Consider the following 25,669-nt stretch of genomic DNA (forward strand, 5'->3'; position numbering starts at 1 on the left):
CCGCGATGTACGCAGTGACACGGACAAACATCATAGGCTGCCGCATCGGCACACCGCTATTTTATCACCAGATCGCCTCATCTGGATCGCCGCAGAGTTAGGATGCCGTCAGCCCAAGTGTACATGTCTCAAGGAGCAATGTTGCGCCGGATGATATCTGGATCACATGAACATGGATCTCACGCGCCACCGCGCAGGATGTCGGAGCACAAGCTTGGGCCGTTGCCATCGTGGCAAGGCGGTGTCGGCGAATAGCGACCAGAGGTTATCTGTGCTTGAAAGCAACGTAGTGAGCGGTGAGCAGGATATGTACGCCATGCTCGATCGGCTCATGCACGCAATATGGATTGGCTGAGCTGCATATTCATCCAGTTGAATGTGCAGCTGCAATCGGTGACGTTTGCGACCTTTGGGGCTTTGGGGGGGTGGTGGAATCAGGGCTAGTGTGAGCATCGTTCATCAGAGATTCATGTGAGGGACGGATTGCGCGTCGCGTCACTTTGAAAAATGGATCAATCATGTGGTAGGTAGCCTCGCGCCCAACATTGCATGGGTTTGGGATATTGGGATCAGATCAATGAAAAAAACACGCCAACCCTACCATTATCACAAAATCCAGGTAAATAAACAAAACAAACACCGCCACACGTCATTGTTAGTGGTATATTTGACCCCGCTCTTACCGTATGGCAGCAGTTTAGATTGAGGGAAGGACATGACTGGACTCGTGTCCTGCAGGACGCGTCGTGATTTATAACAACTGACTGGACCCTCGCCCCCTCCCTCTCCTCCAGCCACCTTCCCTCATCCCTCACTTTTCCTCCTTCCACCACAACACTCCTCCAACAGATACCCAGCGAACCATCTGCTGATAAACGTCTTGCTACCACTCTTGCTCCTCTAGTCCCCTCCTAGTGAGTACGCGACCGAGAGCTCGAGAGAGACTCTCGCTTGCTCGCCACTTCAATACTGACGCGTCAGACCCGCATCTCCCCATCGCCAGGCGAGCCGCTCTTCCACCCACCCACCCACGCCCCTCCCCGTCCAGTATGTGGGTTTACAAGCGCGATGGCCGCAAGGAGCCGGTGGCTTTCGACAAGATCACTGCCCGTGTAAGTCCAAACATTGCGAACAGACCACACGCGCCGCAACCGACACGTCCGCCCAGCACCAAACACCAAACACCCGAGACATGGCTGACGCGAACAGATCCATAAGCTGTCGTACGGCCTCGACCGCAACTTTGTCGACCCCGTCCAGATCACTCAGAAGGTCGTTGCTGGCGTTTACCCCGGCATCACCACGACTGAGCTCGACAACCTTGCGGCTGAGACGGCCGCTTACCTGACCACCACGTGAGTAAACCCTGCCACAGGCAATGTGGCGTCAATTGACCCCAGTCACGCCGACTATGCCATCCTCGCCGCGCGTCTGGCCGTGTCCAACCTGCATAAGGAGACCAAGAAGGTCTTCTCGCAGGTCATCACCGACCTGTACAACTGGGTCAACCCCAAGACCCTCAAGCGGTCACCTATGGTCTCGCAGGAGGTATATGACGTGACGATGAAGCACAAGGACAAGCTCGACTCTGCGATCATCTACGACCGCGACTTCTCGTACAACTTCTTCGGCTTTAAGACGCTCGAGCGCTCGTACCTCCTCCGCATCGACGGCAAGGTCGCTGAGCGCCCGCAGCACATGCTCATGCGTGTCGCTATCGGCATCCACGGCGAGAACCTTGACCGCGTCTTCGAGACTTACAACCTCATGTCTGAGCGCTACTTCACGCATGCCTCACCGACCCTCTTCAACGCCGGCACGCCCAACGCACAGATGTCTTCGTGCTTCCTCGTTGCCATGAAGGACGACTCGATTGACGGCATCTACGACACGCTCAAGACCTGCGCTCAGATCTCTAAGACTGCCGGCGGTATCGGTTTGCACATCCACAACATCCGCGCCAAGGGCTCGTACATTGCTGGCACCAACGGCTACTCGAACGGTATCGTTCCCATGCTCCGTGCCTACGATGCGACTGCCCGTTACGTTGACCAGGGCGGCAACAAGCGCCCCGGTGCCTTCGCCATCTACCTCGAGCCGTGGCACGCCGATGTCTTCGACTTCCTTGATCTCCGGAAGAACCACGGCAAGGAGGAGATGCGTGCCCGTGACCTCTTCTACGCCCTCTGGATTCCTGACCTCTTCATGAAGCGTGTCGAGTCGGATGGCGACTGGACCCTCATGTGTCCTGCCGAGTGCCCCGGCCTTGCCGACGTCCACTCTGAGGAGTTTGAGCAGCTCTACGAGAAGTACGAGCGCGAGGGCAATGGTCGCAAGACCATCAAGGCTCAGAAGCTTTGGTTCGCCATCCTCGAGGCCCAGACCGAGACCGGCGGCCCCTTCATGCTCTACAAGGACGCGGCCAACTCAAAGTCGAACCAGCAGCACCTCGGCACTATCAAGTCGTCCAACCTCTGCACTGAGATCATTGAGTACTCGTCGCCCGACGAGGTTGCCGTGTGCAACCTTGCCTCGATCGCTCTCCCTGCTTTTGTCGACCTCGAGGCGCAGGCCTACGACTTCCAGAAGCTCCACGACATCACCAGGGTTGTTACCAAGAACCTCGACCAGGTCATTTCGCGCAACTACTACCCCGTTGTTGAGGCGCGTAACTCCAACATGCGTCACCGGCCCGTCGGTCTCGGTGTCCAGGGCCTTGCCGACACCTTCATGGCTCTCCGCATGCCCTTCGACTCGCCAGAGGCCCGTGAGCTCAACCTGCAGATCTTCGAGACCATCTACCACGCCGCTCTCACCGCGTCGTGCGAGATGGCCCAGGACCTTGGCAAGTACCCTTCGTACGAGGGCTCGCCCATCTCGCAGGGCAAGCTCCAGTTCGACCTGTGGGGCCGCACCCCAACCGACCTTTGGGACTGGAACCCGGTGCGCAAGAACATTGCCCAGCACGGTGTCCGCAACTCACTCCTCGTTGCGCCGATGCCCACTGCCTCGACCTCGCAGATCCTCGGCTGGAACGAGTGCTTCGAGCCTTACACCTCGATGCTCTACGCCCGTCGTGTGCTCTCGGGTGACTTCCAGGTCGTGTGTCCCTGGCTCCTGCGCGACCTGATCAACCTCGGCATCTGGGACGACAACATGAAGAACCTCATCATTGCCAACCGCGGTTCGGTCCAGAACATCCCCAACATCCCCGATGACATTAAGGCCATCTACAAGACGGTGTGGGAGATTTCGCAGAAGGCAGTCATCGAGCTCGCCGCCGACCGTGGCGCGTTCATTGACCAGAGCCAGTCGCTCAACATCCACCTGTCGAACCCCTCGTTCTCGCAGCTCACGTCGATGCACTTCTTCGGCTGGAAGCGCGGCCTCAAGACCGGCGCATACTACCTCCGCACGCAGCCTTCGGCCAACGCTATCCAGTTCACCATCGACGCCAGTACGCTCAAGCAGGCCAAGGCGCTCGACAACACGCCCTCTTTGCTCAAGAAGCCCATGGCGCAGCAGGCTGACCTCGTCGAGCCCATGCGCAAGGTTGAGATCAACACGACCGCGCCCAAGGCCGTGCACCCGTCCGTAACCGCCGCGTCGCAGGCCCGTCGCTCCTCTGAGACGCCTGCGCCCAGCGACTCGGAGGAGATCTCGTACGAGGAGGCCAAGCGCCGCGCTGAGGAGCGTGCTGCCGCGGCTCTCCAGTGCAGCATCGACAACAAGGACGCCTGCGTCATGTGCTCTGGGTAATGGACCTTTGTGCTGAGTGGGGTTGCGTTGGCGATGTTGTACATGTCTTATTTTGCTACGCTACAGATGAATTGCATAGACTAAGATGTCGAAAGGCAGGAGATGCGCGGGAGGAAGGGGTGCATGCAGATACTGAAGGGTGTCAAGTTGAGTGAGCCATCGGTTGAGGAAGCTTTCCCACGGTCGACCATGCGCGGTTCCATGCGCGGTTCCATGCGCGACTGATGTTTATCCCTGGCAACACAACAACCCTGCCGCCATCTCGCCACCCATCAACCACTCTCAACAACATTCTCAATCACTCTTCAACACAATGGTGAGTAGGATTTCGCCAGCGCACGCACTCGCCGCATAACCCCAGCATTGTCAACGACAGATCCCCACTCCGCAACCCCCTCACTCTCCCTCATCTACTACCTCCCCATCACCACCTTCTTCCCCGCACCGTCCTCCCTTTCCTCAGCTACCCCGTTTCCGCTATAGCTGACACCAAGTCCAAACCTGCCCCGACTGCCCTGGGCCTCGGCCGCGGCCTTCCCTCCTCTCTCCCCCAGGTCCCACGCGCTCGGGAAACCTCTGGGGCCGCATACACAATGTTCTCGGCACAGCAAGTGAAGCAGTTCAAGGAGGCGTTCAACATGATCGACCAGGACGGCGATGGGCGCGTATCCGAGGCGGACCTAAGGACGATGTTGACTGAGCTTGGTGAGGAGCCGTGTCCTTCTTCGGGCCTGGGCGTAGGTGGTTTAAGCAGGTTGAACAGCCAGCAGCCCAACCCATCAAAAACACCTCCCCTCCTTATCCCACTAGAGTTTCCGTCCCAGCTGACACCAGGTCAAACCCCCACTCCTGACCTTCTCCACTCGCTCCTCACGGCGCGGCCAGGGCGTACGACTGGCTCGGCCGACGGCATCAACTTTACCCAGTTCCTCGCAATGATGGGCGAGCGCCTCCTCCACCTCGACCGCGAGCATGACCTGCTCGAGGCGTTTGCGTGTTTCGATGACGGGGATAAGGGATGGGTTCAGGTCGCAGAGGTGCGCAAGTTCCTCGCTGAGTTGGGCGACCGCATGGACCAGGAGGAGGTGGGTTTCCCCTTGGATTACCGCCTGAGCTCACGCAGATGGATCGCCTGTTCAGCGGCCCATTCACCGACCGCCAGGGCCGCTTCAACTACATCGAGTGGGCCAAGGTGCTACGCGTCAATGACGCCGACGAGGCGCGACCCGTGACTGCTGCCGCCTGAGCGTTTGGATTCGTTGTATGATAGTGTACATGCATGATACTAGATTTACAGGCCCCACACTAGGCTGCGTACATCCCCACGACATCCTGAACACTGTCGAGCTTCCACTGGGGCACGTCGGCAGCCCCTTCACCCTCGTCGTACTGAGCTGCCACAAGTGCCGCATACTTGTCCGCGACGGCACGCGCCTTGAACTCGAGCATGTCACGCTCGGCACCACTACTGTTGCTCACAAGCCCACGCAGCGCCTGCAGCATGCGCACTGGTGGCACATAGCGGCCGGCGAGGTAGAGCGCGAGCGTCTCGGCCTTCGTGCTGGGCCACTCGCCAGAGTCAAAGTATGCCCATGCGTCGTCGGGGCGGGGGACTGTGAGGCGGCGCTTGAGAGCATGAAGGAACGTCTGGCGGAGGATCGGGTGGCGGCGCTCGCCCGGCGTGTGGTTCGCATAGTCCTTGTCAAAGACAGTTGGGCGGTAGAAGCGGATGAGGAAGGCGACCTGGGCCGCACGTGCGAGGCGTAGCCCATCGTCTCCAGCCAAGGCGAGGTAGATGCCCACGTAGACGGGGAAGAGGGCGCCCTTGTCGAGCGCGACGCACTCGAACATGACGTTTCGGATGAACTTTTCAAGCGTGCTCGGGCCGGTGAACCACCGCCCGACTGCATGAACCGCCACGTCGTTGGAGTGCGCGGCGAAGAGGTCGGATAACGCTTCCGGCTCTGGATACAGTGGCGACGCGGCCGAGAGGAAGTCGTGGTGCATGTCGTAGCTGCTTGTCACGCCTGTGCGCACGAACAGGCTGCGGTACCCCTTCGGGTCGGCGGCGTAGTCGAGGAACGCGGCCCGGCGCTTGACCCAGATTGTGCGCGTGCGCACGAGGTGGTCGCGGTAGCGGGGTTTGCTCAGATCGTACCGGATCGGCCAGTACCGGACTGAGTCGACATAGATCGTGTCAAGGGACGAGAAGGGCGCGACGGGTGTCGGGCTGATGTGACCCTGCGGCTCGCGGCGGCCCTTAAGCTTGATCTTGATCGGCAACGTGATTGTCTCGCGCGTGTCGACGTCGCGGCAGATCAGGCAGCGCGGCTCAACAGCCAGCGCCCACAGGTGTCGGAACAGCTGGGGATAGGCGCGGTTGTCGTTGACGTTTGAGAGGAAGCGGGGGAAAAACGCGATGCTGAGCCCCGCGATCGCGATGTTCGAGTTGCCTAGAGAGTAATACCCCTTACCAAGGAAGAGGAGGCCTAGCGCCATGTGCATCGCCATGTGGCTGCCGTAGGTCACACCAACACCCTCTTGCCCGTGCGACACACGTAAGCGGCGCATGACGTTCAGCTCGCCTGTGCCAGACATTAGCGTCGCGAGCGCGAGTGTGACAGTGTTGAGAGCCTGACGCGAAGCGTTGCGCCTGATGCGGGCCTCGTACGTCATGGACTGGCCGGCGGCCGCCTTGCCGAGCACAGCGAAGAAGTTCATGAGCACTGTGTGTGCGGTTTCTGGTGGACGGCCAGCGAAACGCACACCGATAGCCAAGCACGCGCCGGCCACGATGTTGAAGTACGCCAGCTCGGTGTTGAGGTCGAGCAGGCCGTATGTGAGCTTGTGGACGTTGTGATCGATGAATGACGGCAACTGTGCATTGACCCAGTCGACTGTCCCGCGGATATCGTCCCACATGATCATCGCGCGCGCGTATGTCCGAATGAGGAGCTGGTCAGGGCGGACACTCTCGAGCGAAAGCTCGGTCTGAGGGATCTCGAGCATGTCTGCGACGTCCTTGCGGCCCGTGCGGAGATACATTAGGCCGAGGGCTAGCGTGGCGCCGGGCGAAGTTTCCGTGGGGTCGACATGTGGGCCCTTGCGGCTCGCGGCGTCGTATTTGACGTCCGGGGCGTTGCCGTAGATGCACCGCATGAGCTCCTGAAGCATCTCGTTCTCAACTGCGCTCGGCGTCTTGCCTCCGCGCCCGAGCATGACGAGGCCAAAGCCCATCGACGCTGAGAAGGAGTACGCCTCACGGTTCTCGGTGAACGAATCGACGCCCGCCATCTGCGTCCGCGAGATCTCACGAAGCGTCGTGTCCGCCATGTGGAGATGCTTGGAGCCAGCGTACACCAACCCGATAGATAGCAGCGCCGTGGACTGCACCAATGGCGACCCGTTTAGCTCCATTGCACCGGGCGGCAGGAGCGCATTCGAGTGCAGCGAGATCTGGCTGGTCACCATAGGGTCCTGGCTGCCGGCGAAGGATGCAGCCATGCCGAGCAACGTGCCGACCGTCGTCTTCTCGTGCCGAAGATGGAGATACGCAAATGTCTCTTTCGAGCCGAACTTGCGCAGGTGGCCTGTCAGGCCCAGGCCCAGCAGGAATCCGCCGTGTTCAGCGTTGATCGTGCTTGGGCGGTTGTACAGGACCCATGACGCGTCGATGCCCTTCGAATCCGGCGAGATCGAAAGTGCGGCAGCCACGGCGTGGTGGAAGTGTGGCCACTCAACCCCCTCGGCAATCTGTGGATGCATCACCTGGTTGGCGGGAACGATCTTGACGCTGAGGTCGAATGGCGGAATGTGCCAGGTGCTACCCATCGGCGCGGAGCGCGACGCAAACTGCCACATGCCCTGCCCAACAGTGACCGCGAACGTGCGCTGTGCGAGCATGTTGACGTAGTTCTGGTAGTTGGTCTGTATGTCCTGCTCGCTGGGGTCAGCTATACCTTGGCGCACAACAGCTTACTTCAAGCCCTTGGGATCTTCTATCGGCACTGTCCGCGTTTGTGTCGTCTGCATGATCCGCTCGACCTCCTCCTTGCGCTTATCCGAGCCGAAGCGGACGTGCGGCAAGGCCGAGAAGTGTGCGTGTTTGGCTCCTGGATGGTGCACAGACTTCATGATATTGCCGATTGTCTTCTTCTCGTCGTCCTCCTCGGCACCCATAGGAAGCTCGAGGATGGAGAAGCTCTTAGTACTCGACAGCATAGTGAGGTCGGTGCGCCCGATAAAGGAATAGACGGCTGGCGACGCGTCGACTGGGGGGTGTTGTTGCACGATGCGGAAGAGCTCAGCCGCAGGCATGGCGACACCGAACGGCACGTCTGCGAACCACTTTTCGTCGAGGCCGTTATCCAACATGTAATGTATGACTGCCAGGCCGCGCTGCTGGCAGGCCGATCCAATCGAGGAACCTGTCATGCCAGGGCTGAGGCGAGAGTAGATCTCCGTGATCCGCTCGGTCTGGAGGCAAGGGCGGACGGACCCGAGCGGGGACGAGTGAGTGAAGGCAGATTGTGGGATGGGGAAAGGGCACGTCTTCATCACTGTCGATCGCGAGAGGTACGAGACCACGTCTGGTGGCTCCGGGAAGAGGTCTAGTAGTGATGTGTCAATGGCGGTGGGGGCTGTCATTAGCTTCAGAGAAGGTTTGTAGCTCGCTCACGAGTGGAGAACCTGACACCCTCGATGGAGGAGGGCATCAAACGAGCCCAGTAGTCAAGCCAGTCACGTCGTCCCACGGCCGCAGTCAGTTGTGCGAGGACAGGTGCGATGAGGAGCAGGTCAGGCTCGGTGGTGGACGCGAGCCGGCAGTCCTGCGCAACGAGATGAAGGGCAAGGATAATCTCGGGCGCGCAAGCAGCTGGGCCCACGCTTTGTGGCTCTGCCATAGTTGGGGGTTTGCGACCCAGCCGGCGCGCCAGGCGAAGTAGTGTAGGGTCCGTCGTGACAGGAGTTGGAGCTGCGGCTCCGATTCCACACTTTGACAGGATGACGTCCGCTAGCACGCGCCACTGCTCCAACCCCGACTTCACACCGAGCGTGCGGCCAAGGTATGCCTCGAACAGCTCGGCGTACACTTCTGGCGCGAGGGCATAGGAGAGTGCCTCCATCGCGCGGCGGCACAGGCCTTTGGGCAGAGTGATGTCGGTGGAGATGCGCACGCGCTCGCCGTCATTGTACACGGCCGTGACGTTCATCCCACTAGGCTCGACGAGGTCCACAAGGCGCAGAGGTCCGACTGCTAATCCTAAACGCGACGCGAACTGATTCGCGACGTCCAGATCGGCGGGGACTTGGGGGATGGTGACGGATAGTTTGCCGCCAGAGGGAGTGAGGATCCACGCGGCGCCCTCGAGGTCGACTGCAAGCGTGTCGTACACGTGTGCGCGGGTAGCAAGCACTGGTGCTGCTGCGAGACACTTGACCATGCGCACCTCCGAGAAGACGTAGTGCGCTGGTCGTGCCTGCTCGACGTGGAAGATGAACAGGCCCTTGTGGCCGTTTGCAGCCGGGATGAGGACGTTGAGGAACACGCTCGCAGAGGAACGGTTCTCGGAGAGGAAGACGCGGATAGTGGCCGGGTTGATGATGCTGCTGTCAGCTCCGTAAACACAGTTCAGCTCACCTGGTCGGCGGACGCCAGCCCCAGATGCGGTCCATGACAATGTCGCTGCGCCGGTTGTTGAGCTGCTTTTCCCCGCCGAGGCCGTGTACCATCGTCGTGTCGAAGAGGTCCTCGGCGACAATGTCGAGCACGCGGTCACGGTCGCCGAACGGGTTGATGTCCTCGCGCATCATCGACGCGGTGCTCACGCGGCGGAGCTTGGGTTCATGCCCGCCTCCAAAGCTGAGGCGGGTAGAGAACGCCCCAGGCACATCAGGTGGTGGGAAAGGTTCTTCTGAGAGGCGTGAGCGGCGACGGGGGCGTTCAAACAACTCGGTCGCAGCAGCAGAACTGCGTCTTCCCACTCCAGAAGGGCGCCCGCGGCGCGCGTTCGCCTGCTTCATGAGCTCGTGCGGTCGGAGACGCGTTGCGGTGGACGCCCGTCGGTCAACCGCGTCGTCCTCGACCTCCTCCATCACCGTAGTGTAACGGAACACGACGACCTTGCTCTCGTCCGCATCCCACGCCACGACCAACGGATAGGGGTCGGGCGTGACGAGCAGGACGGTGACGGAGGCCTTGAGATAGCTCGGCTGCCCGACGAGTCGTTGGCCGTCGAGGACAGCCTCGCCGACCTTGAGCGGTTCATCCCACATGCCCGTCACGGAGAAGAGACGTGGGCTCTCGGCATCGCGGCCCTTGTTCGCCTCGAGCTTGAGGCTGAGGCTGTCGAGCGACGTGTCGCCGTCCAGGCTCAGGCGTGGGGTAGTACGCAACCGCTCAACGCGGCGCTGGAGAAATACCCCACCACTGGGAAGTGCCCAGATACTCTCGACGGGGAACGAGAGGTAGCGGAAGTGTTTCTCACCCGTGGCGAGGTGTACGACCATCTGGCGCTGTAGCACGACCACCACAGCCCTTTGGAGGCCGACCTGAGGGCGGTGCGCACGCTTCGTGCGCGCCATCCAGCGCGCGTCGGCACTCGTGTGGAATGGTCCAAATGTACCCTCGGCAGGACGGGATTTGGGAGTTGGCCGTGCTTCCCCACCATGAGGGTTGGAGGCGACCCACGCCTCCTCGGGCGTATGGAACCATGCCAACGTGGCGCACGACACGTCCTGGCCCAGATAGGAGTAGTTGAACCGACGGATGAGCTCGACGCCGCGCGTCCATGTGACCTCTGGCCCGGACCAAGTTAGGCGCTCGTCGCCGTAGCTCGTTCCGTCATACCGCCCTGAGGGCTTGGAAGATGGGTCGAGCGATCGCGGCTGCGCAAGAAAGGAGCGTGCAGGCGAATCGGACTGCGTGTAGAAAGTAGTCGCTGCCGATGTACCGGTCCCAAGGACCGTTGCTTGCAGCATGGGAAGTGGGTTAGAGGTAGAGTATGATGTTGATGATGTAGAACGCGCTGCAGTTGTTGTGATCGCTCACTTGGCCAACATCTCGACCCAGGCACACGAATGGAGTGGACACTTGGTAAATCTCCGTCTTGTTGTTTTCAGGCACGGGTCCAGTCAACTTGTCATTTCGCGTTCAGATGTTCGCGTTCTGGCCATTCCTCCAGACCTTCCTTCATTCCGGCCACACTGCGACCGCAATGTCACCGTTCGCGGGGCCCTCAGGATCGATAACGCCGACGGTGCTGACCTATCGGTTGGCTTCAATCCGGAAAAGGCTGACGGCAGACACCTGCTGAGTCCGCAGGCGATGACGGTCTGGTGAGCCTCACTCTGGTTAAGCTGACAGTAGTAACCCGCTCCGCACGATCGTGCACTGGGACATTGACGGCGCGTTTGCGCGTGAGTTCAACTGTATTACCTCAAGCTGACGGCAGAGTTCGAGCAGGTGCGCCTGGGCTTGCCGGACGACGTTCCCCTCATCTGCAGTCAATGGGGCGCGATCATTGCTGTCAACTACCCAGCCCGCGCGTACGGGATCAAGCGGTGCGCACTGCCAATGCTGGGCTGACTGGAGGATGCACAATGCGCGGGACGCGAAGAAGCTCTGTCCAAACCTCGTCGTGCAGCACGTCGCAACGTACCGCGAAGGCGATACTGAAGCGGGATATTGGGACGACGTGGACCGGCGGACGCACAAGGTGAGCGAAGGGAATTCTGTGAGAAGCTGACGCCAGGTCAGCCTGGACCCGTACCGGCGGGAAAGCCTCAAGATCCTCGCCGTCTTCCGGGAGATGGTGCCGAAGGGGGAGCTGGAGAAGGCGTCGATCGACGAGGCGTTTATGGACCTTACGCCGATTGTGATTGATCGCCTACTTGAGCTGCACACCTATCTCCGGACAGTGCCACCAGATGCACCTGACGGGCTTGACTCGCCTCTTCCGCCCCCTCCGCCATTGGATTGGGGCAAGGCGGGGCACGTCGTGCCGGTTGATATGGGGGAAGTAGGGGTGGAGGACGTGGAGAGAGAATGCGGAGGATGGGAGGAGGGACAGGAGTCGACCTGGGCCGATTGGGCGCTGTGCCTCGGCGCCGAAATCATGGCTGACGTGCGCGCCGAGGTGTTCCGCCGACTGCACTACACGTGCTCTGCCGTGGGCTCAAGTTGGTGTCTTGGAGCTGACAACAGGGGATTGCGCACAACAAGACGCTCGCAAAGGTCCGCTCTGAATACCTCTCGCGAGCTGACGGCAGATCTGCAGCGGATGGAAGAAACCGAACCAGCAAACTATTCTACGTCTAGCGGCCACGCCTGGTTTCATGCGCGACATGGACTTTACGGATGTGCGTTGCTGGTCCTGAGTATGGGGAGCTGATCGCGGATCCGCTTCTTGGGCGGGAAGCTAGGCAGTGCCATTGCGGAGGAGTACAGCGCCAAGACGGTCAGCGACATGCTGTATGTATTACGTTGGATAGTCCTAACGCCAGGTCTGTCACGCTCGAGGACATGCAGTCAAAATTCGGCGAAGACAGTATCTGGGTATACAACATCCTCCGAGTGAGCTACGCATCCACGTCGAGCTGACATCAGGGCATCGACCACACGGAAGTAAAGGAGAAGCTGTCGACCAAGTCGATGCTGGCGTCGAAGAATACGATTCCGAGCGTGGTGACCCACAGAGAGGGACACCACTGGCTGACCATACTGGCTGGCGATTTGGCTGTACGGCTGCGTGAAGCGCGCAGCGTCTCGCCAGGATTGTGGCCCAAGACATTAGTCCTGTCAACCCGAGTTGGGTGGGGAGATACGCGTTCCCGTCAAATGGCGTTTCCATATACTCGCGACCTGGACGCTGCGCATATTGTCAAATATGCCCGTCGGCTTTGGGGGGAACATGTCCCGTCGACCGGGTTCAAGTACAACAATGTGAGTCAAATGAGGGGAATGCTGACGGCAGATCTCGCTTGCGTTTCACGCACTCGAGAAGTTGGAGGAGGGCCAACGTGGGATCGAGGGGTTCTTGAAACGGGCGCGTGACGAGGGTGGGGAGGGTGGGGAGGGGGAAAAGCCGGGGGAGCGAGAAGCCTCGGGGAAGAGGGGGGAGCGCGAAGCCTCGGCTTCGTCGGGGTCTGGGAGTGAGCCACCAGCCAAGCGACGATTACCGACCCTCAGCACGCAACCGAAACCGACACCGCTCGAAGCGTTCTTGGGCAAGGGAAAGGCCGAGGCGAAAGTGGAATCTGACGTGGGCGAGGCCGACCCCGCTGTCGAGGTGGAGAAGCAGGGAGAAGGCACTTTGGGCGAGGTAGGGAACAGCGTAGACGGAGCTGGATGGACCTGTCCGAGGTGTGGGGAGACTTTCGCACTTCCAGACGAAGAGTGGGTCGCGCGACAGCGCGCCGAGCATCGGGACTGGCACTTTGCCGCCGACCTGCAGGCTCAATATGGGAGGGGGGGGAGTACACCCCGAGCAACGAGTGACGGAGGAGCGAGGAAGAAGAAGGCCAAGCCTGCGGGAATCAAGGCGTTCTTCGCGCCCAAGAAGTGACTTGTATTAATAGTCTGTATTGTCTATTGCATTGGGGCCGAATGTCGTTCGACAGCTCGTCAGCCCTCGCCCGTCAGCCTCCCTGTCGCTCATCTTCTCTTGTTGGTCGTCTTTCCCAATTCCGCGTGATGCTCAGCCGCGTCAGAACATGTATATGCGGTGCATAGGCTAATGGGCGAGTGAACATGCGCAATCGTCAAGTCGTGCCGGTCATGACTACGGACTGTCCAAGGTCCGGGTATCTGTGCTAGGTAACCGATAATGTAAAGTCCAGGAAATGATTATGGGGAAAGTGTTTAGGAGGCGTTCGTGACACGTTTAGGGCGCGGCGTCTCCAGGTCGTCGGCCATCGAGGCTCTCCATGAGCTCGGGGGCCCAGCCTCACTCAAGGCGAGCCCTGAAGTACGCCGGGCCTGTCGACGCGGTGGCGTGGCGCGCTGTTGACCATATTGGTTCATGGAGACGCCGGTCACGGAAGCCGACGACGAGCCCTGCGCGACGCTAGAGGGACGGCCAGTGACTCGCCCGGCGGGGACGTCCGTCAAGCCCGAGATGTGGCGCGTGCGACGTGATGGCGAGCCACCTGGAGAGCCAGGCTGATTCTCGCGCATGCCTGGTGCGACCGGCGGACCGAACTCGCCGCCGTACACAGACTGCGCGCCAGGCCCGTACGAGTAGCCGTTGCCGCCCATTGGCATGCCCTGCATCGGCATTCCGCCCATGGGAGGCATCATGCCACCCATTGGCATACCGCCAGGGAAGGCGACCTGCGGACCGCCAAAGCCGCCGTAAGGATACTGCGTGTACCCGCCGTAGGGCATCTGAGGCATCATGGGCATCGGGGGCTGGTTGTACGAGTAGCCGTACGTCTGCTGGAACATGTTGGTCTGGGGCGCCGTGTTGGCAGTGCCGACGCTCGATGCGCGCTCCCACATGTCCTCGAAGTGCCGATCGGCCATTGCCTTGAACTGCGCGTACATGTGCTGCTTGTTCATGGCGCCGTACGCGTCCATGCCGGGCTGGTACGCCATCGGCATCTGCGCGCCGGCCTGGCCTGCACTGGAACCCCAGTCGAACTGCGAAGCGGGTCTACGCGCCGGCGACGCCTCGGCATCTGGACGCGGTCGACCGTCCGCCCACGACCGCCGCGCCGGATCGGCACCGGAGCGTGGTGTCATGGGCTGCTGTCCAGAGCTGTCGCCCGTCAAGCCGGACTGCGACGAGGCTGGAGAGGCGGTTGGCCGGCCGTCCACAGCCGCCACCATCGACATGGGATGCCGCGGTGCCGGCTGGCGCATGTTGGCCGCGGACGGCGTGGCACGGAGGCGGTCGGTTCCTGTGGGACTGGGAAGCAAGTCGGAGCTCTTGTTGCGAGGGAGCACATCCGAGCTCCTATTGCGCAACTTGGGCATGTGGTCTGAGCTGGCATTGCGAGGTACAGGGCGGCTGCGGTCCACATTCGAGTCGGTCGCAATGCTGACAAAAGATGCCGGGCGAGCCGCAGTGCGAGACGGAGGACGCATAGAGACAGAGTGTGCAGAGTTGCGAGACGCCGGGCGCGACCCTGGCCTGACTGGTGGAGACAGCTCCTCTTCCTCAGAGTCATGCGCCGAGGACAGTGACCACTTCGATGCGCTCGATATGACCGCAGCCCTCTGCTCGTTGGGCATACTGCCAGTGCGCGGGCGCGGTGTAGGTGCATTGGCGTGCCCGTTGGCGAGCCCGTTGGCATGGCCGTTGCCAGTCGAAGCCTTCAGGATGCTAGTCGGACGCGGGAGTTCGGGCGTTTTGATCTTGGGCACCGACAATCCCGCGTTCGACGAGCGCGACATGGCAGGGCGCAGTTCGTGGAGGTCACTGCGCGAGCGCGACGTCTTGAGCGTCTGCAATGGCTCGTCCTCGTCCGACGATCCCGAGATAAGCTCCACATCCCGCAACATGGTTGCAGACGAGTGTGGGCGGGTAGCTGCAGTCTGTGGCCTCGGTGCTGCAACCATCGCCCGAGTTGTGATTGTCGACGCTGATGTCGCCGGTCGAGGTCGCACCCTATCATCCTCGTCCTCGTCCGAGCTGCTCGCCCATCCTTGCCTGTTCGCACGCGCTCCCCGAGGTTTGTCGGCGGGGAGCCTGGGAACGCGACCGAACGATGAATGTGGAATGGCCGGCACCTCTGCTGGCGCCTCGGCCATCACTGGAGGGGCAGGAACTGGCGATGCCGTACATTCACTTGTGGGAGACCGTGCCTGGATGGGAGGCGGCGACGGCGTCCGAATCGGTGGGATATAAAGTCGCTCATCTGACGACGTGGACGTCGGCAACGCATTTGACGCCGTCGTGATGGCCGATGACGTAGCAGCAGCCAGCCTGTCGTAAAAGCTCTGGCGGTTCTCCTGGTTTGCGGGCACATCAAGACCGCCGCTCCCACGCTGGCGGTCGGGAAGAGTAGTCTCGACCATGGATGGGTCGAAAGCCTCCTCGTTGTCACTGTGGGCCTGGCCAGGTGTGCTGCCGCTCCAGAGACCAGAGATGCGGCGAAGCGGCTCGTCGAAGGTCATCGCGAACGTGGGGGAGAGAGTTGCGCCACGGCTGGGATTTTCCCGTCCCGTTGGGCCATCCGGTAACTCGTCTGGTCGTGGCGGAAGCATGATGAACAGCTCATCTGGACTGGCTTGCGGCCCGGGAATATTGAGCGGAGCTGGAGGCGGCGGCGGAGGTGACCGTGATGTGGCGCGACGGCCCGCAAGTGGTGTGGGGTCGTCACGCGGTGTCATCAAAATCGGCAACGTGTCATTTACCTCGTCCCCTGTTGAGAGCGACGATGCACGCGGCGGACGCACAACCTTGGGCGACCCCGTGATGATAGGCGCGGAGGCTGGCAGAGGTGAAGGGACGCGGTCCGAAATCGGGTCCGGCTTCTTGGCGTCCTTGGCATCAAAGTTGCGCCGCGCTCCCTTAACCACGAATCCAGGCGACGGCGACGTCGAATTGCGCATGGGAGGCGGCGCACCGAGACCGATGGGACTGGGACTGGGCTCCCGCGATTCATCGTTGGGTGTCGGAGGTAGCGAGCGCTTGGGTGCTGCAGGCGGGGAGGGGTGGTCCGTGAGAGACACTGCCGAACCCGAGTCACGACGCAGTCCATTGCCCTCGAACAATTGAGCACGGCTCAGCGACAGGGGAACATCATCGTCGTCATCGATGAGCACGGACGAGCTTGGGCGGCGGATGTTCTTGCGGAATGCGGCGACGCTGACGCGCTGCGACGATTCCGAGTCGGCGGCACTTGGCGGCCGCGGTCTGTGGGGCGCTGTAGGCGAGGGTGGCGGAATTGGGGACGTAGCACCGCTGTTAAGCCCACTGTTCGTCGCGCTCCCCTGGCGCTTGGGGACAATGGTGCTCGCCGCGGATCTCTCGTGCGAGCTGAGGCGCTGCTCATCGGTCTTCTTAGTGCTGAGGTACTGGCCAAAACCCCCCTCGGCGTCCGATGCGCCCGAGATGTGCCGGAACGACTTGAGCTGGAACGACCCATCGTCCACAGGCGACGGCTGGTCAAGCTCGAAAGTTAAGGACACGCGTGACTGGGTGCGGCCGAACGGGTTGTGGAACAGCGACGACTGCGGACGCCGCAGCGGTGGGCGCTGCTCCACATGGGACATGGACACGGGCTAGGCATCAGTGTGTGTTGCGGTCTGAGGACTCACCCGTTCCTCGGGAGGGCGCGGCTTCGATGTACGACGCGTGCGCATTCCGGGCTTCCAGAACCGCCGCTTCTCGTCGAGGTCGGGCTCCGAGGTTGAGCTGAAGATCTCTTCGACTTCCTCGGTGAGAGTGCCGTTCTTGACCAACCTTTTCGATGGTGGTGGTGCCTTCGCATCGGCAGTCGCGTCCCTATGGTCGCTGACAGGCGATAGATGCTCAACCTCCTCCTTCCCCTTGCCCTTGACCATTGTCATTTCAGCCGTCTCTCTCAGTTGCGCTCTGCTTGGCGGCCAGTCGCCGGCTGGCGAGAGATATTCAGGTGATTGTGCTCCCCACGAATTGTTGCTAAATGTGGCCACGGACGGGAGCGATGGGGATGTGTGCGAGGCACCGAGTTTGCGCATCGTTGACCTGCCGTTTTCCTTGGGATCCCTTGACTTAGGCTTGGACGTGGGCGACATGGCGAGCGCAGCAGAGTGCGAGGTGAGCTTGGACGGCGAAGTGCCAGGCGTGGTCTGTTTGGAGGGACCGGCTGAGGGGGGCGGTGACTGGAGCGGGGTCGCAGCGCCTATGTTACCCCAGTCGTTGGATTCAAACGCAAACTTGCCGAGAACACCGCCTTCCTGCCTCCAGTCAGTCGAGCTCGAAGTGTGGCGGGAGCGCCCGGTAAAGGTGCTGCTGAGCGAGATGACAGTGCGCTGCGATTCGTGGCTCGGGTTCCGCGCGTGCTGCGTATGCGAAGGCGAAGCGGAAGGGGATGGCGGCCCGTTGTGCTGGGAATACGAGTTGGGAGATGGCCGCGGTGGTCTAGCGGGGGTCGATGGAGGCCGCTTCGAGATCGATGGGATGTTCGCGGTGCGAGTTGGCGATGGGGCGCGCGGCGAGCCAGAGCTTCTCAAAGGGGATGGTGATGTTGATTCGTAGGGGATCGACTGCAGCTCCTCAGTGTTACGCCGCTTGTCTTTCTTCCAAGGCAGAATCGAGCTGCGGGCCGAACTGGGTGACGACGAAGCCGACGCGACAGTTGACGAGGTCGATACTCGTGGCGGAGGCGTATGACTGATTGGGGGGACAGCCAACAGGTTTGTCGATGGCGAGCGCTTGAGTATGCGCGTGCTTGTCGCCGAGCTGTCTGCAGACGTTGAGGATTGTGAGGCGCTCTCTGGCGGCTTGCGCGCGCCAGATGCAGCGCGCAATCGCTTAAAGAGGCCCATGGTGATGGGCTATTGACGGCTATGCAGCCTATTGATGTTGTCGAGTGAAGGTGGATGGAGTGGAGGAGAGTCGAGAGAAAGCGGTGGATGTCTTTGGTGGTGGACAGGGACTTGCGACCTTCAAGCGACGGTGGTACGGGGGCCGGCGGAGAGGGAAGGCCAGGTAGGGCCAAGGGAAGAGAGCCAGAGCAAGTTGCAAGGGTAATATTGAACGAGTGAGAGTGAGGTACCGTGTTGAGGGTCTAATCGGTAGGGATATCAATGTCCTGGGTGGCGGCGCCGTGATTTGTACACCTTTGGAAAAAGCCCTTGCACGTTGCTCTAAAGGTGACCAGGTACTCAAAGTTGAGGCAGGTGTCAATCGTGTCCAGTTGATCAAGGGGCTTGTCACAAGCGTGGCTATTAGGCGGGTTGGAAGCTGGCGGATGAGAACTGGTTTCCCAAAAAGAGTGACCCACGAGTTTCTGTTGTACGGCAGTAGGGCAAGGCGGCAAGGCAGTAAGACGGCAAGGCGTTTTGTAGAGGGAAAGGCACAAGAGCAGAGGTGTGCTATGCAATAATGCGAGGGTTGCGGAATGACAATGCGAACAGAGAGACGAGCGATTCGAGCGATTCGAGCGATTCAAAGGGTCAAGAGGAAGCGAGCTGCGAGCTGCGAGATTTGGAGTTGGTTTAAAGGAGAGACAAGATGCAAGTGTTGAAATGGTGACAAGAGAGGTCGATGCAATGCTGACGGAGGTTCCAGAGAGGTCGGGATGCAGGGAGAATGAGTGTGATTGTGAGGTGTGATGGGTTTGAACGTGATGGGATGTGGGATATGATAGGGGGGGGGAATGGGGCGTGGTGGTGGGTAGGGTGTATGAGTCAAGGGACGCGCTGGGGAAGGGGGAAGGGAAGGTAGCTGCATGTGAAACACCTTTTCTCTCTCTCTTGTAATCACCTTGAACGTTTGAACCTCGCGACCTCAAAAGGCATCTCGATGGGTTAAAACATCATTAAGCTGACAAGGGGAAGAGTAGACTTCTTTTGATTACCACCAATCTACCTCCTCCTCTTAGTATTCCCAAAAGAGAATACGCCAGTACACTGACTTGTCTGATACTCATGATACATGCGAACAAGAACAAGTGATGCGATGTGATGTGATACACGTTGGGATGTAGACGCCCTCAGTGTATGTCTACAAGACCTTTATGGCCTTTATTAATATAACATCTAAAGCATGGTTAGAATAGCAATCAAGCGGTGGTGGAACCCGCGGCTCAGGGATGGTTTCAGGGTACCGTGCCTGTGTCTCTTTTCCACACTCGATCTTGGGTCAAATTTAGCCACGTGGAATTTCAACACTAAAATGTGGGATATGTGGGGCTCCCTCGCCACTCAAAGTGCGCAGTCAAGTGTTCAAAGTGTGCATTAGTGGCAATGGTAGTACTGCGGTTTGACTCTTGGCTTGAATCTATCGTCGTCATCGCTCTCAGCGCCATCTCAAGCCCAACATTCCCAACCTCTCTCCACCTCTCAATCCACCATGTCACACGCACCACCTCCAGGTCCACCACCACGGCCAAACCAGGACTCCAACCCCTTTAACGATGCTGTGCCAGACGACCCGCCGCCCGCGTACGAGGCCATCTCGGGGGACTCGACCCTCTCTGCCGGTCCCAGCAGGATGGACTTTTCCGGACCCCCACCCCTCCCGGACAGGCTTACGAGACTGAATACGCACTCGACGGGGGGATACAGTATCCCAGGCGTTGGGGTTGGGTATAACCCCGCTTCTCCTAGCAGTCCAGGAGGACAGGGTGAGTTGAGCGTAGTGTTGTGCCCCTTCCTCAGAGATCAGCGATGTAGCCCCGAGATGGGGCACGACTAGTGGGAACAGGCGACATCGTGGCAGCTCGATATAGATCAGGAAGCTGACACCAGGCTACTACTCGCCGCAGTCACACGCACCGCCGGCCCTACCCGCACGTCACACCAACTCCCCCCACTCCCAAGCGGACCATACGCCGACCGAGTCTCCCATCCCTGGCCGCGCGCTCCTGCACCACGGCAACCTCCTAGTCTATCCCAAAGGCTACTGGTGCAACAAGTGCCAGAACACAGGGTACAAGGGTGGGGACCCGCGCTCTCCCTGCAGCTCGGACTGGCGAAAGTACGGTAAGGCCTACAGCGGGGCTTTAGCGGCGAGCTTTGCAGCCCCTCGACCGGGGGGTAACGCGAGTGTGGTGGGCGCCAACAACTTCCAGCAACCCCTACCCGCGGGTGGACAGCAGAATAACACGCCCCAGCTCAGTCACCACGGAAACGGAGGGTATCCCGGTCATCAGGCGTATCGCCCCCCGCCACCGCGGCCGCAGATGCACCACACGTATGCGCCGCCACCGGGGGCGCTTGTTGTACAGCCTGGCGATCCTAGGATTGGCGGACAGTGAGTTTGGTGGAGAGGAAGAGGGAGACGACAGGAAGATGGACGAGGAGAGAAGAGCGGCACGGCCAGGGCAGGAGAGGGAGACGATGAATGTGGAGTCGCGCTGACACCAGACTGTGCTATCGCTGCGGAGGGAGTGGGCGCGAGGCGTCGCTGTTCATGTTCGACGACGGGCCGTGCTACCAGTGCCGCGGTGTCGGGCGGGTGTTTTGAACGAAACCCAGAGAGCATTTGTTCAACTTGAGGAAGATGGATAAGCGGTTGTAGAGACACGCACATAGAGGTTTCCCTGCGCGTCGTATTCCTCTGATGTTGGGAGTACCACGCATCCCTCCTCCATCGGAAGGACAGGGTGGTAATGACGATGGCATGCGTTCCCCGATTTAACTGTCAAGCTCGGGAGCTGTGCAAGCTATCTTGTCTCGATCGTCCGGAACATTGTCCGCAATCCCCAATGTCAAAGGGGAGGGGAATTGCAGATGACCCCCGAGATGACTGATCGAGCCATCCGAGAGTCAGGCACAAGAACTCTCAATGAGCTAACCTCGGGGACCAACGCGATCGAAAGCTTGTCTCGACGTAGCGGGAAGCGCGACGCCCACTGGCCAACGTTTACCCCTGCAGTTTCGGTGGTTGAGTGGCCACCGCAGAGATATGTATCAATTTGTCATAATCGCTAATAGTCTAAGTCGTCTAGATTGTCTAGGTCATTGGGATTATCGTAACATTGCTCAACCTCGTCGGGCCAGTAATCACGGTGTGCTATCTGCTTAAGATGAGCTAGAGGTGTGCGGGACGAGTGCGATTGGCCGGATTCGTGCGCGGAAGTGAAGGTCGTCCTCCATGTCTTGAGGATCGTCCAGGTCATCCGGGTCATGAGCCAGAAGAGGCTCACAATATTCCCACGGTGTGAGGTTGCGTAGTACGGCGGCGTCCACGGCGGAGCCTGGCGCATAATCTAGCTCGTCATCTAACTCGTCCTCAGTCATGTCGCTACGCCAATCGTTGGGCGCCAGCCGAGGCCGGCCGTCCTGCCGAGGATTGTCGTGCCCTTCTTCTTGATATCGATATCCATCGTTGTGCGCGTACTTGCCGTATCGTTGCTCCGTGTCGCTATCCCCTTGCGCATACTCGCGGTGCACGTCCGCGCCACTGCGCCCGTGTTGATACTCGCCTGGGCCCAGTAAGTGAAACTGACCTGGCTGGTGGGCGCGCTCGTGTACCAGGCCCACGTCTCCGCCGTGCTCGCCGGGGCTCCTCACCTCCTCGCCGAGATCGTCATCCACGGCGTACATCTCGTGGCAATGAAGAGCGCGCTCGGGCATTTCGCCCCAGTTGTCGACGTCTAGGTCGACATCCCAGTCCGCCTGGTCAAGTTTGGCGGGCTCGCGCTCGCGCTCTTTCAGTAACATCCGTTCGTCATTATGCGAATGTTGGCTGATAGACATGTTTTGAGTGCCTGTCAGCCGCAAGTCAGGCGTCAGGTTCTGAAGGAGATCCATCTCGCGGCCGTACTGGTCGGCGACTTGAGCGTGGTCAACGTCGTCCATTGAGAGGTGGTCCTGGATGGACGCGTTCGAACAAGACATGGGCTTGGGAAGATCTTCCAGCCCATCACCGTCGAGAGAATCGTCATAATTGAACGCAGGCTCCCGATCGCCATCGAAGCCGGGGAGTGAAGGTTGGTAGTCGATGGCAATAGGGGAGTCCGCATTTCCCGGAAGGTCGTCGACACCCATCGGCTCGTCTTCGTGATTCCCGTCATCCCACCGACTGAATGGCGAGTGCATGAACGAGTCCTCTGGAGGATGCTTCGCCACGTGAGCTTCTGGTCGCTCTGGCTCATCTGCGTGTCGGTAGTGGTCGTCACAATATGCCTCAACGACGTCATCGAGGTCATCGAGGTCATCGAGGTCGTCATGGTTATCGATCTCGTCCCCATCCAGACGTAAGACGTCACCGATAAAAACAGCAGGCCCCAGACAGAAGCCATCTTGCCGCTTGCTGCTGAGTCTCTCGTCAGTATCTTCACGGAATCCGTCATCGAGGTCTCTAACAGGCACTTCGTGGCCGTCGTCGGGTAAGCTATCGTCGAGATTGCCTCCAACAGTTCCGTCCGGAGGGAGCTTGACGTGACCTTTGGGATGGCTGGAGTCGTCCTTGTCCAGATCACTGTCGTATCCAACGCCCCGAGTTTTTCCGAATCCTGCGTCGAGAGTGTCAGGACCCTCAAGATCATCCTCGCCGTCCATGATAGATCCCTTGAGAACGTTGCCGAACCTCACGTCGAGGTTGCCAGCGAGCCGGTTTTCGAGATTGTCGTTGAGATTATCTTGCAGATAATCATCCAGATCAATCTCGAAATCATCCGCGAGAGGTCGACCGAGGACATCGTCCAGACCTTCATCTGAGTAGATAAGGCCCGCCCTGCGCTGGAAGCTCGGCTTGATAATTGGAATGTCTGAGAGCTGGAGAGAGTCGAAGCCGGCCAGGGGTGATGGTGAGGGATCTCTCCCGCACCACTGTCTATGGTGGGGTGATCGCAGCTCGAGGCCATGTGAGAGATGGTGCAGCGAGAGATGTGGCGTACCGAATTTCTCATCCCCGAGGTCGTCCGCGAGGTCGTCGTAAACGCCATTGTTGTTGTATCCGACGTAATCATCGTCGTAGATGTCTCCGTCTCCTTCGGCATAGCCACAGCCGACATAGTCATCTTCGACGTAGTCGGCTTCGTCGTCGAGGTTATCATAGTCGTCGTCCCAGGCCCGATGAGGAAGGTTGAAGTGGTGGTGTTGAGAACCGCCCAAGAGATGGTGGGGGAAGCAGTGTTGGAGGTGAGATTCGTCGAGCGACGAAGCAAACTGACGCTCTTGTAACAGTTTCCCCACCTCGACGGGAGGGCCTTGCGAGTAGTCGACAGCTGGAGCGTCAACCTATGGTCAGTGCTGTCAGTGGATTGGTGAAGCTCACCACAACCCGAGATGCACCCATCCGCCCTCTTTTGCGTCGAACGTCCAGCCACTTGGTCGTTCCGACCGCTGCAACCTTTTCCGCAATCAGTCGGTGGAGACGTTGACGAGCGACAAGATGGGCATCAGCATTTGCGGCCGCCTCGATTGCGTCTGCCGCTCGAGCGTAGCTGGCGTCTTCTTGGATTCGCTCTCGAGACGCCTGGCGGTCGTCTTGAGACTGAGCCTCGCCTTGGGAATCCGTCTTTCGCCTCCCGGGCTTCTGCTGGGCCGGGAGGAACGCGACCGCCTTAATCTGCCCCTGCACCTGTTCGCGCCGCGACTCTTCCATCTTGCCGATGATGCCACCGCATTTGACGAGGAACTCGGGCCGGTGGCGGGCAGCGTTGAAAGCGAAGCCGCTCATGGCTGTAAGGAAGGCTGGTGGCAGGTGCAGATGCTTACGGTACTGCCTGTTAGTACCTCACGATCCGCGCCACTTACGCCGAGGAATGGGCCATCAAACACGTAAGGAAAGCGGCTGGCGGTCAGCAAATTCCGTGCATGTTCGCACCGTATCATTTGACGTCGCAGGATCTCCGGCATCATTGTAGCGATCTGGTCCAGGGTGATAGTCTTGACCGTTTGTTGGATGGAAGACCCTTCCTGAGACAAGCCGAGAGGTTGACACAGCTTAGATCTGCCGTTGTCGTCGCTTGCGGCTGCATCATCGTGGTTGTCATCGCCGTCTAGCTCGTCCGCCTTGCGCTTGCCCCGAGTCTGCCACCAGAAAGATAGTTCCACTCTCACCAGCGCCGCCGTCGGTTCACTCAACGGGATGAGATGGGTTGTCAAGGGGGAATGAGAAGGAGACGCTGATACAGGCGTAAGGAGGAGCGACGTTGCACTCCTCGCACCGTGGCTGTCTGTCGCCCACGCCGCATCCTCGATTCCCAGAGGGTCTTGGTTCTCACATAAGCAAGTGTGGACTTCGCGTAACGTACATTGAGGATCCAGCCCCCGATTCTGTCCTCCAAGGCCAACTGGGCACCCTCAGGGAGGGTGTCCGCCTCCTCAAGCGAGGCAGCGTCGACGGACCACGAGATGACGATCTTGGCTCCGAGTTGGGCGACAACCTTAATCGTCTTCTCTAGAGCCTCAGGCTTGGGTTTGTCGGGAGCAATGTGGGTGGGAAGAATCACTCGCGGTGCGCACCTGACTTTGAGGCGAGGGAAGGTTGGATTGGAACCGCCCAAGGAAGGCGGCGAGGTGTGAATGAAATCGGGAAGGGGAAACGTGTCTTGGGTCATCACGAGATATGAGGTCGAGCGTGAGTACGACTATAGCGGTTAGATTTGAGTGGAGAGGAGGGGCCCCTTAATATCAGTGAGATGTAGGATGTGAGATGGTAGGTGAGAGGGTCGTCTCCAAGCTGCAAGGTGAGGGGAGAGCGGTGAGGGATATAGGAGTGTGAATTGATTGGAGGGAGGGAGAGGGGGGGGGATGTGGTGAATGGAAACAGCGCATAGATTCAGCGAAGAGAAGAAAAGAGAGATATCTATGATGAGAGATACATGTGATACGGGAGGAAGGAGGGAAGGAAGGCAGGTTGAGACTGGCCGCTGGCAGATGGGCGATTGTTTGGTGTGTTCAGGTTTCTCACATGGTGGATATTGTGCAGATGCGTCATTATTCCATCTCCTACTCTCCCTATTTCCTTGTCTCTTCAACTGTAGCTAGCTCCTCTCATGTAGCCTACAAGCCTTGTTCTCAGTCTCAACCATCACTCATGGATCATCCTCGTCGTCTTGTCAACTGTTAATCTGTTGATACGTTGATACGTTGATACGTTGTTACGTTGATACCTCTCTCCAAATCTCGAGCTCCCTTTTCGCTCTGTTCCGCAGCATCGTTCTTCTTGGGTATTCGCTCTTAGCTATTAGTACGTCATTCATTTACCAGCTTACCAGTCTAATGCCTCGAACCCTTCAAAACCTAGCATTTTGGGCCTTGGATCCTTTGGGTCCGTACCCTGGCCGCCGATCCTGTAAC

The 25,669-nt window shown here is 59.7% G+C and overlaps 7 protein-coding genes across 7 annotated transcripts; 4 read left to right on the top strand and 3 right to left on the bottom strand.

Annotated features, from left to right (window-relative positions):
* Positions 1-577: 577 nt before the first annotated feature.
* On the top strand, positions 578-3,759 carry RNR1 (uncharacterized protein; the record flags this gene model as incomplete). Its single annotated transcript, XM_060599338.1, has 5 exons — positions 578-619; positions 905-914; positions 982-1,112; positions 1,210-1,355; positions 1,401-3,759. The coding sequence occupies 5 exons, from the start codon at positions 578-580 to the stop codon at positions 3,757-3,759; spliced, it is 2,688 nt and encodes an 895-aa protein (XP_060456042.1).
* A 313-nt stretch (positions 3,760-4,072) lies between these two features.
* On the top strand, positions 4,073-5,005 carry CcaverHIS019_0308480 (uncharacterized protein; the record flags this gene model as incomplete). Its single annotated transcript, XM_060599339.1, has 4 exons — positions 4,073-4,075; positions 4,254-4,464; positions 4,594-4,844; positions 4,883-5,005. The coding sequence occupies 4 exons, from the start codon at positions 4,073-4,075 to the stop codon at positions 5,003-5,005; spliced, it is 588 nt and encodes a 195-aa protein (XP_060456043.1).
* A 59-nt stretch (positions 5,006-5,064) lies between these two features.
* Positions 5,065-10,740, bottom strand: APC1 (uncharacterized protein; the record flags this gene model as incomplete). Its single annotated transcript, XM_060599340.1, has 4 exons — positions 5,065-7,702; positions 7,739-8,399; positions 8,438-9,366; positions 9,401-10,740. The coding sequence occupies 4 exons, from the start codon at positions 10,738-10,740 to the stop codon at positions 5,065-5,067; spliced, it is 5,568 nt and encodes a 1,855-aa protein (XP_060456044.1).
* A 236-nt stretch (positions 10,741-10,976) lies between these two features.
* eso1 (uncharacterized protein) lies at positions 10,977-13,325 on the top strand (the record flags this gene model as incomplete). Its single annotated transcript, XM_060599341.1, has 12 exons — positions 10,977-11,032; positions 11,065-11,097; positions 11,129-11,178; positions 11,214-11,322; positions 11,354-11,477; positions 11,514-11,930; positions 11,966-11,995; positions 12,031-12,120; positions 12,180-12,232; positions 12,265-12,334; positions 12,368-12,703; positions 12,735-13,325. 12 exons carry the CDS (start codon positions 10,977-10,979, stop codon positions 13,323-13,325), a joined length of 1,959 nt encoding a protein of 652 aa, XP_060456045.1.
* Positions 13,326-13,621: 296 nt separating this feature from the next.
* On the bottom strand, positions 13,622-18,238 carry CcaverHIS019_0308510 (uncharacterized protein; the record flags this gene model as incomplete). Its single annotated transcript, XM_060599342.1, has 2 exons — positions 13,622-16,990; positions 17,027-18,238. The coding sequence occupies 2 exons, from the start codon at positions 18,236-18,238 to the stop codon at positions 13,622-13,624; spliced, it is 4,581 nt and encodes a 1,526-aa protein (XP_060456046.1).
* Positions 18,239-19,766: 1,528 nt separating this feature from the next.
* CcaverHIS019_0308520 (uncharacterized protein) lies at positions 19,767-20,882 on the top strand (the record flags this gene model as incomplete). Its single annotated transcript, XM_060599343.1, has 3 exons — positions 19,767-20,040; positions 20,165-20,669; positions 20,783-20,882. 3 exons carry the CDS (start codon positions 19,767-19,769, stop codon positions 20,880-20,882), a joined length of 879 nt encoding a protein of 292 aa, XP_060456047.1.
* Positions 20,883-21,654: 772 nt separating this feature from the next.
* On the bottom strand, positions 21,655-24,927 carry CcaverHIS019_0308530 (uncharacterized protein; the record flags this gene model as incomplete). Its single annotated transcript, XM_060599346.1, has 6 exons — positions 21,655-21,843; positions 21,932-23,602; positions 23,640-24,086; positions 24,122-24,158; positions 24,192-24,397; positions 24,622-24,927. The coding sequence occupies 6 exons, from the start codon at positions 24,925-24,927 to the stop codon at positions 21,655-21,657; spliced, it is 2,856 nt and encodes a 951-aa protein (XP_060456048.1).
* Positions 24,928-25,669: the final 742 nt, after the last annotated feature.

Source organism: Cutaneotrichosporon cavernicola (assembly GCF_030864355.1).
Source record: "Cutaneotrichosporon cavernicola HIS019 DNA, chromosome: 3".
Taxonomy (NCBI): domain Eukaryota; kingdom Fungi; phylum Basidiomycota; class Tremellomycetes; order Trichosporonales; family Trichosporonaceae; genus Cutaneotrichosporon; species Cutaneotrichosporon cavernicola.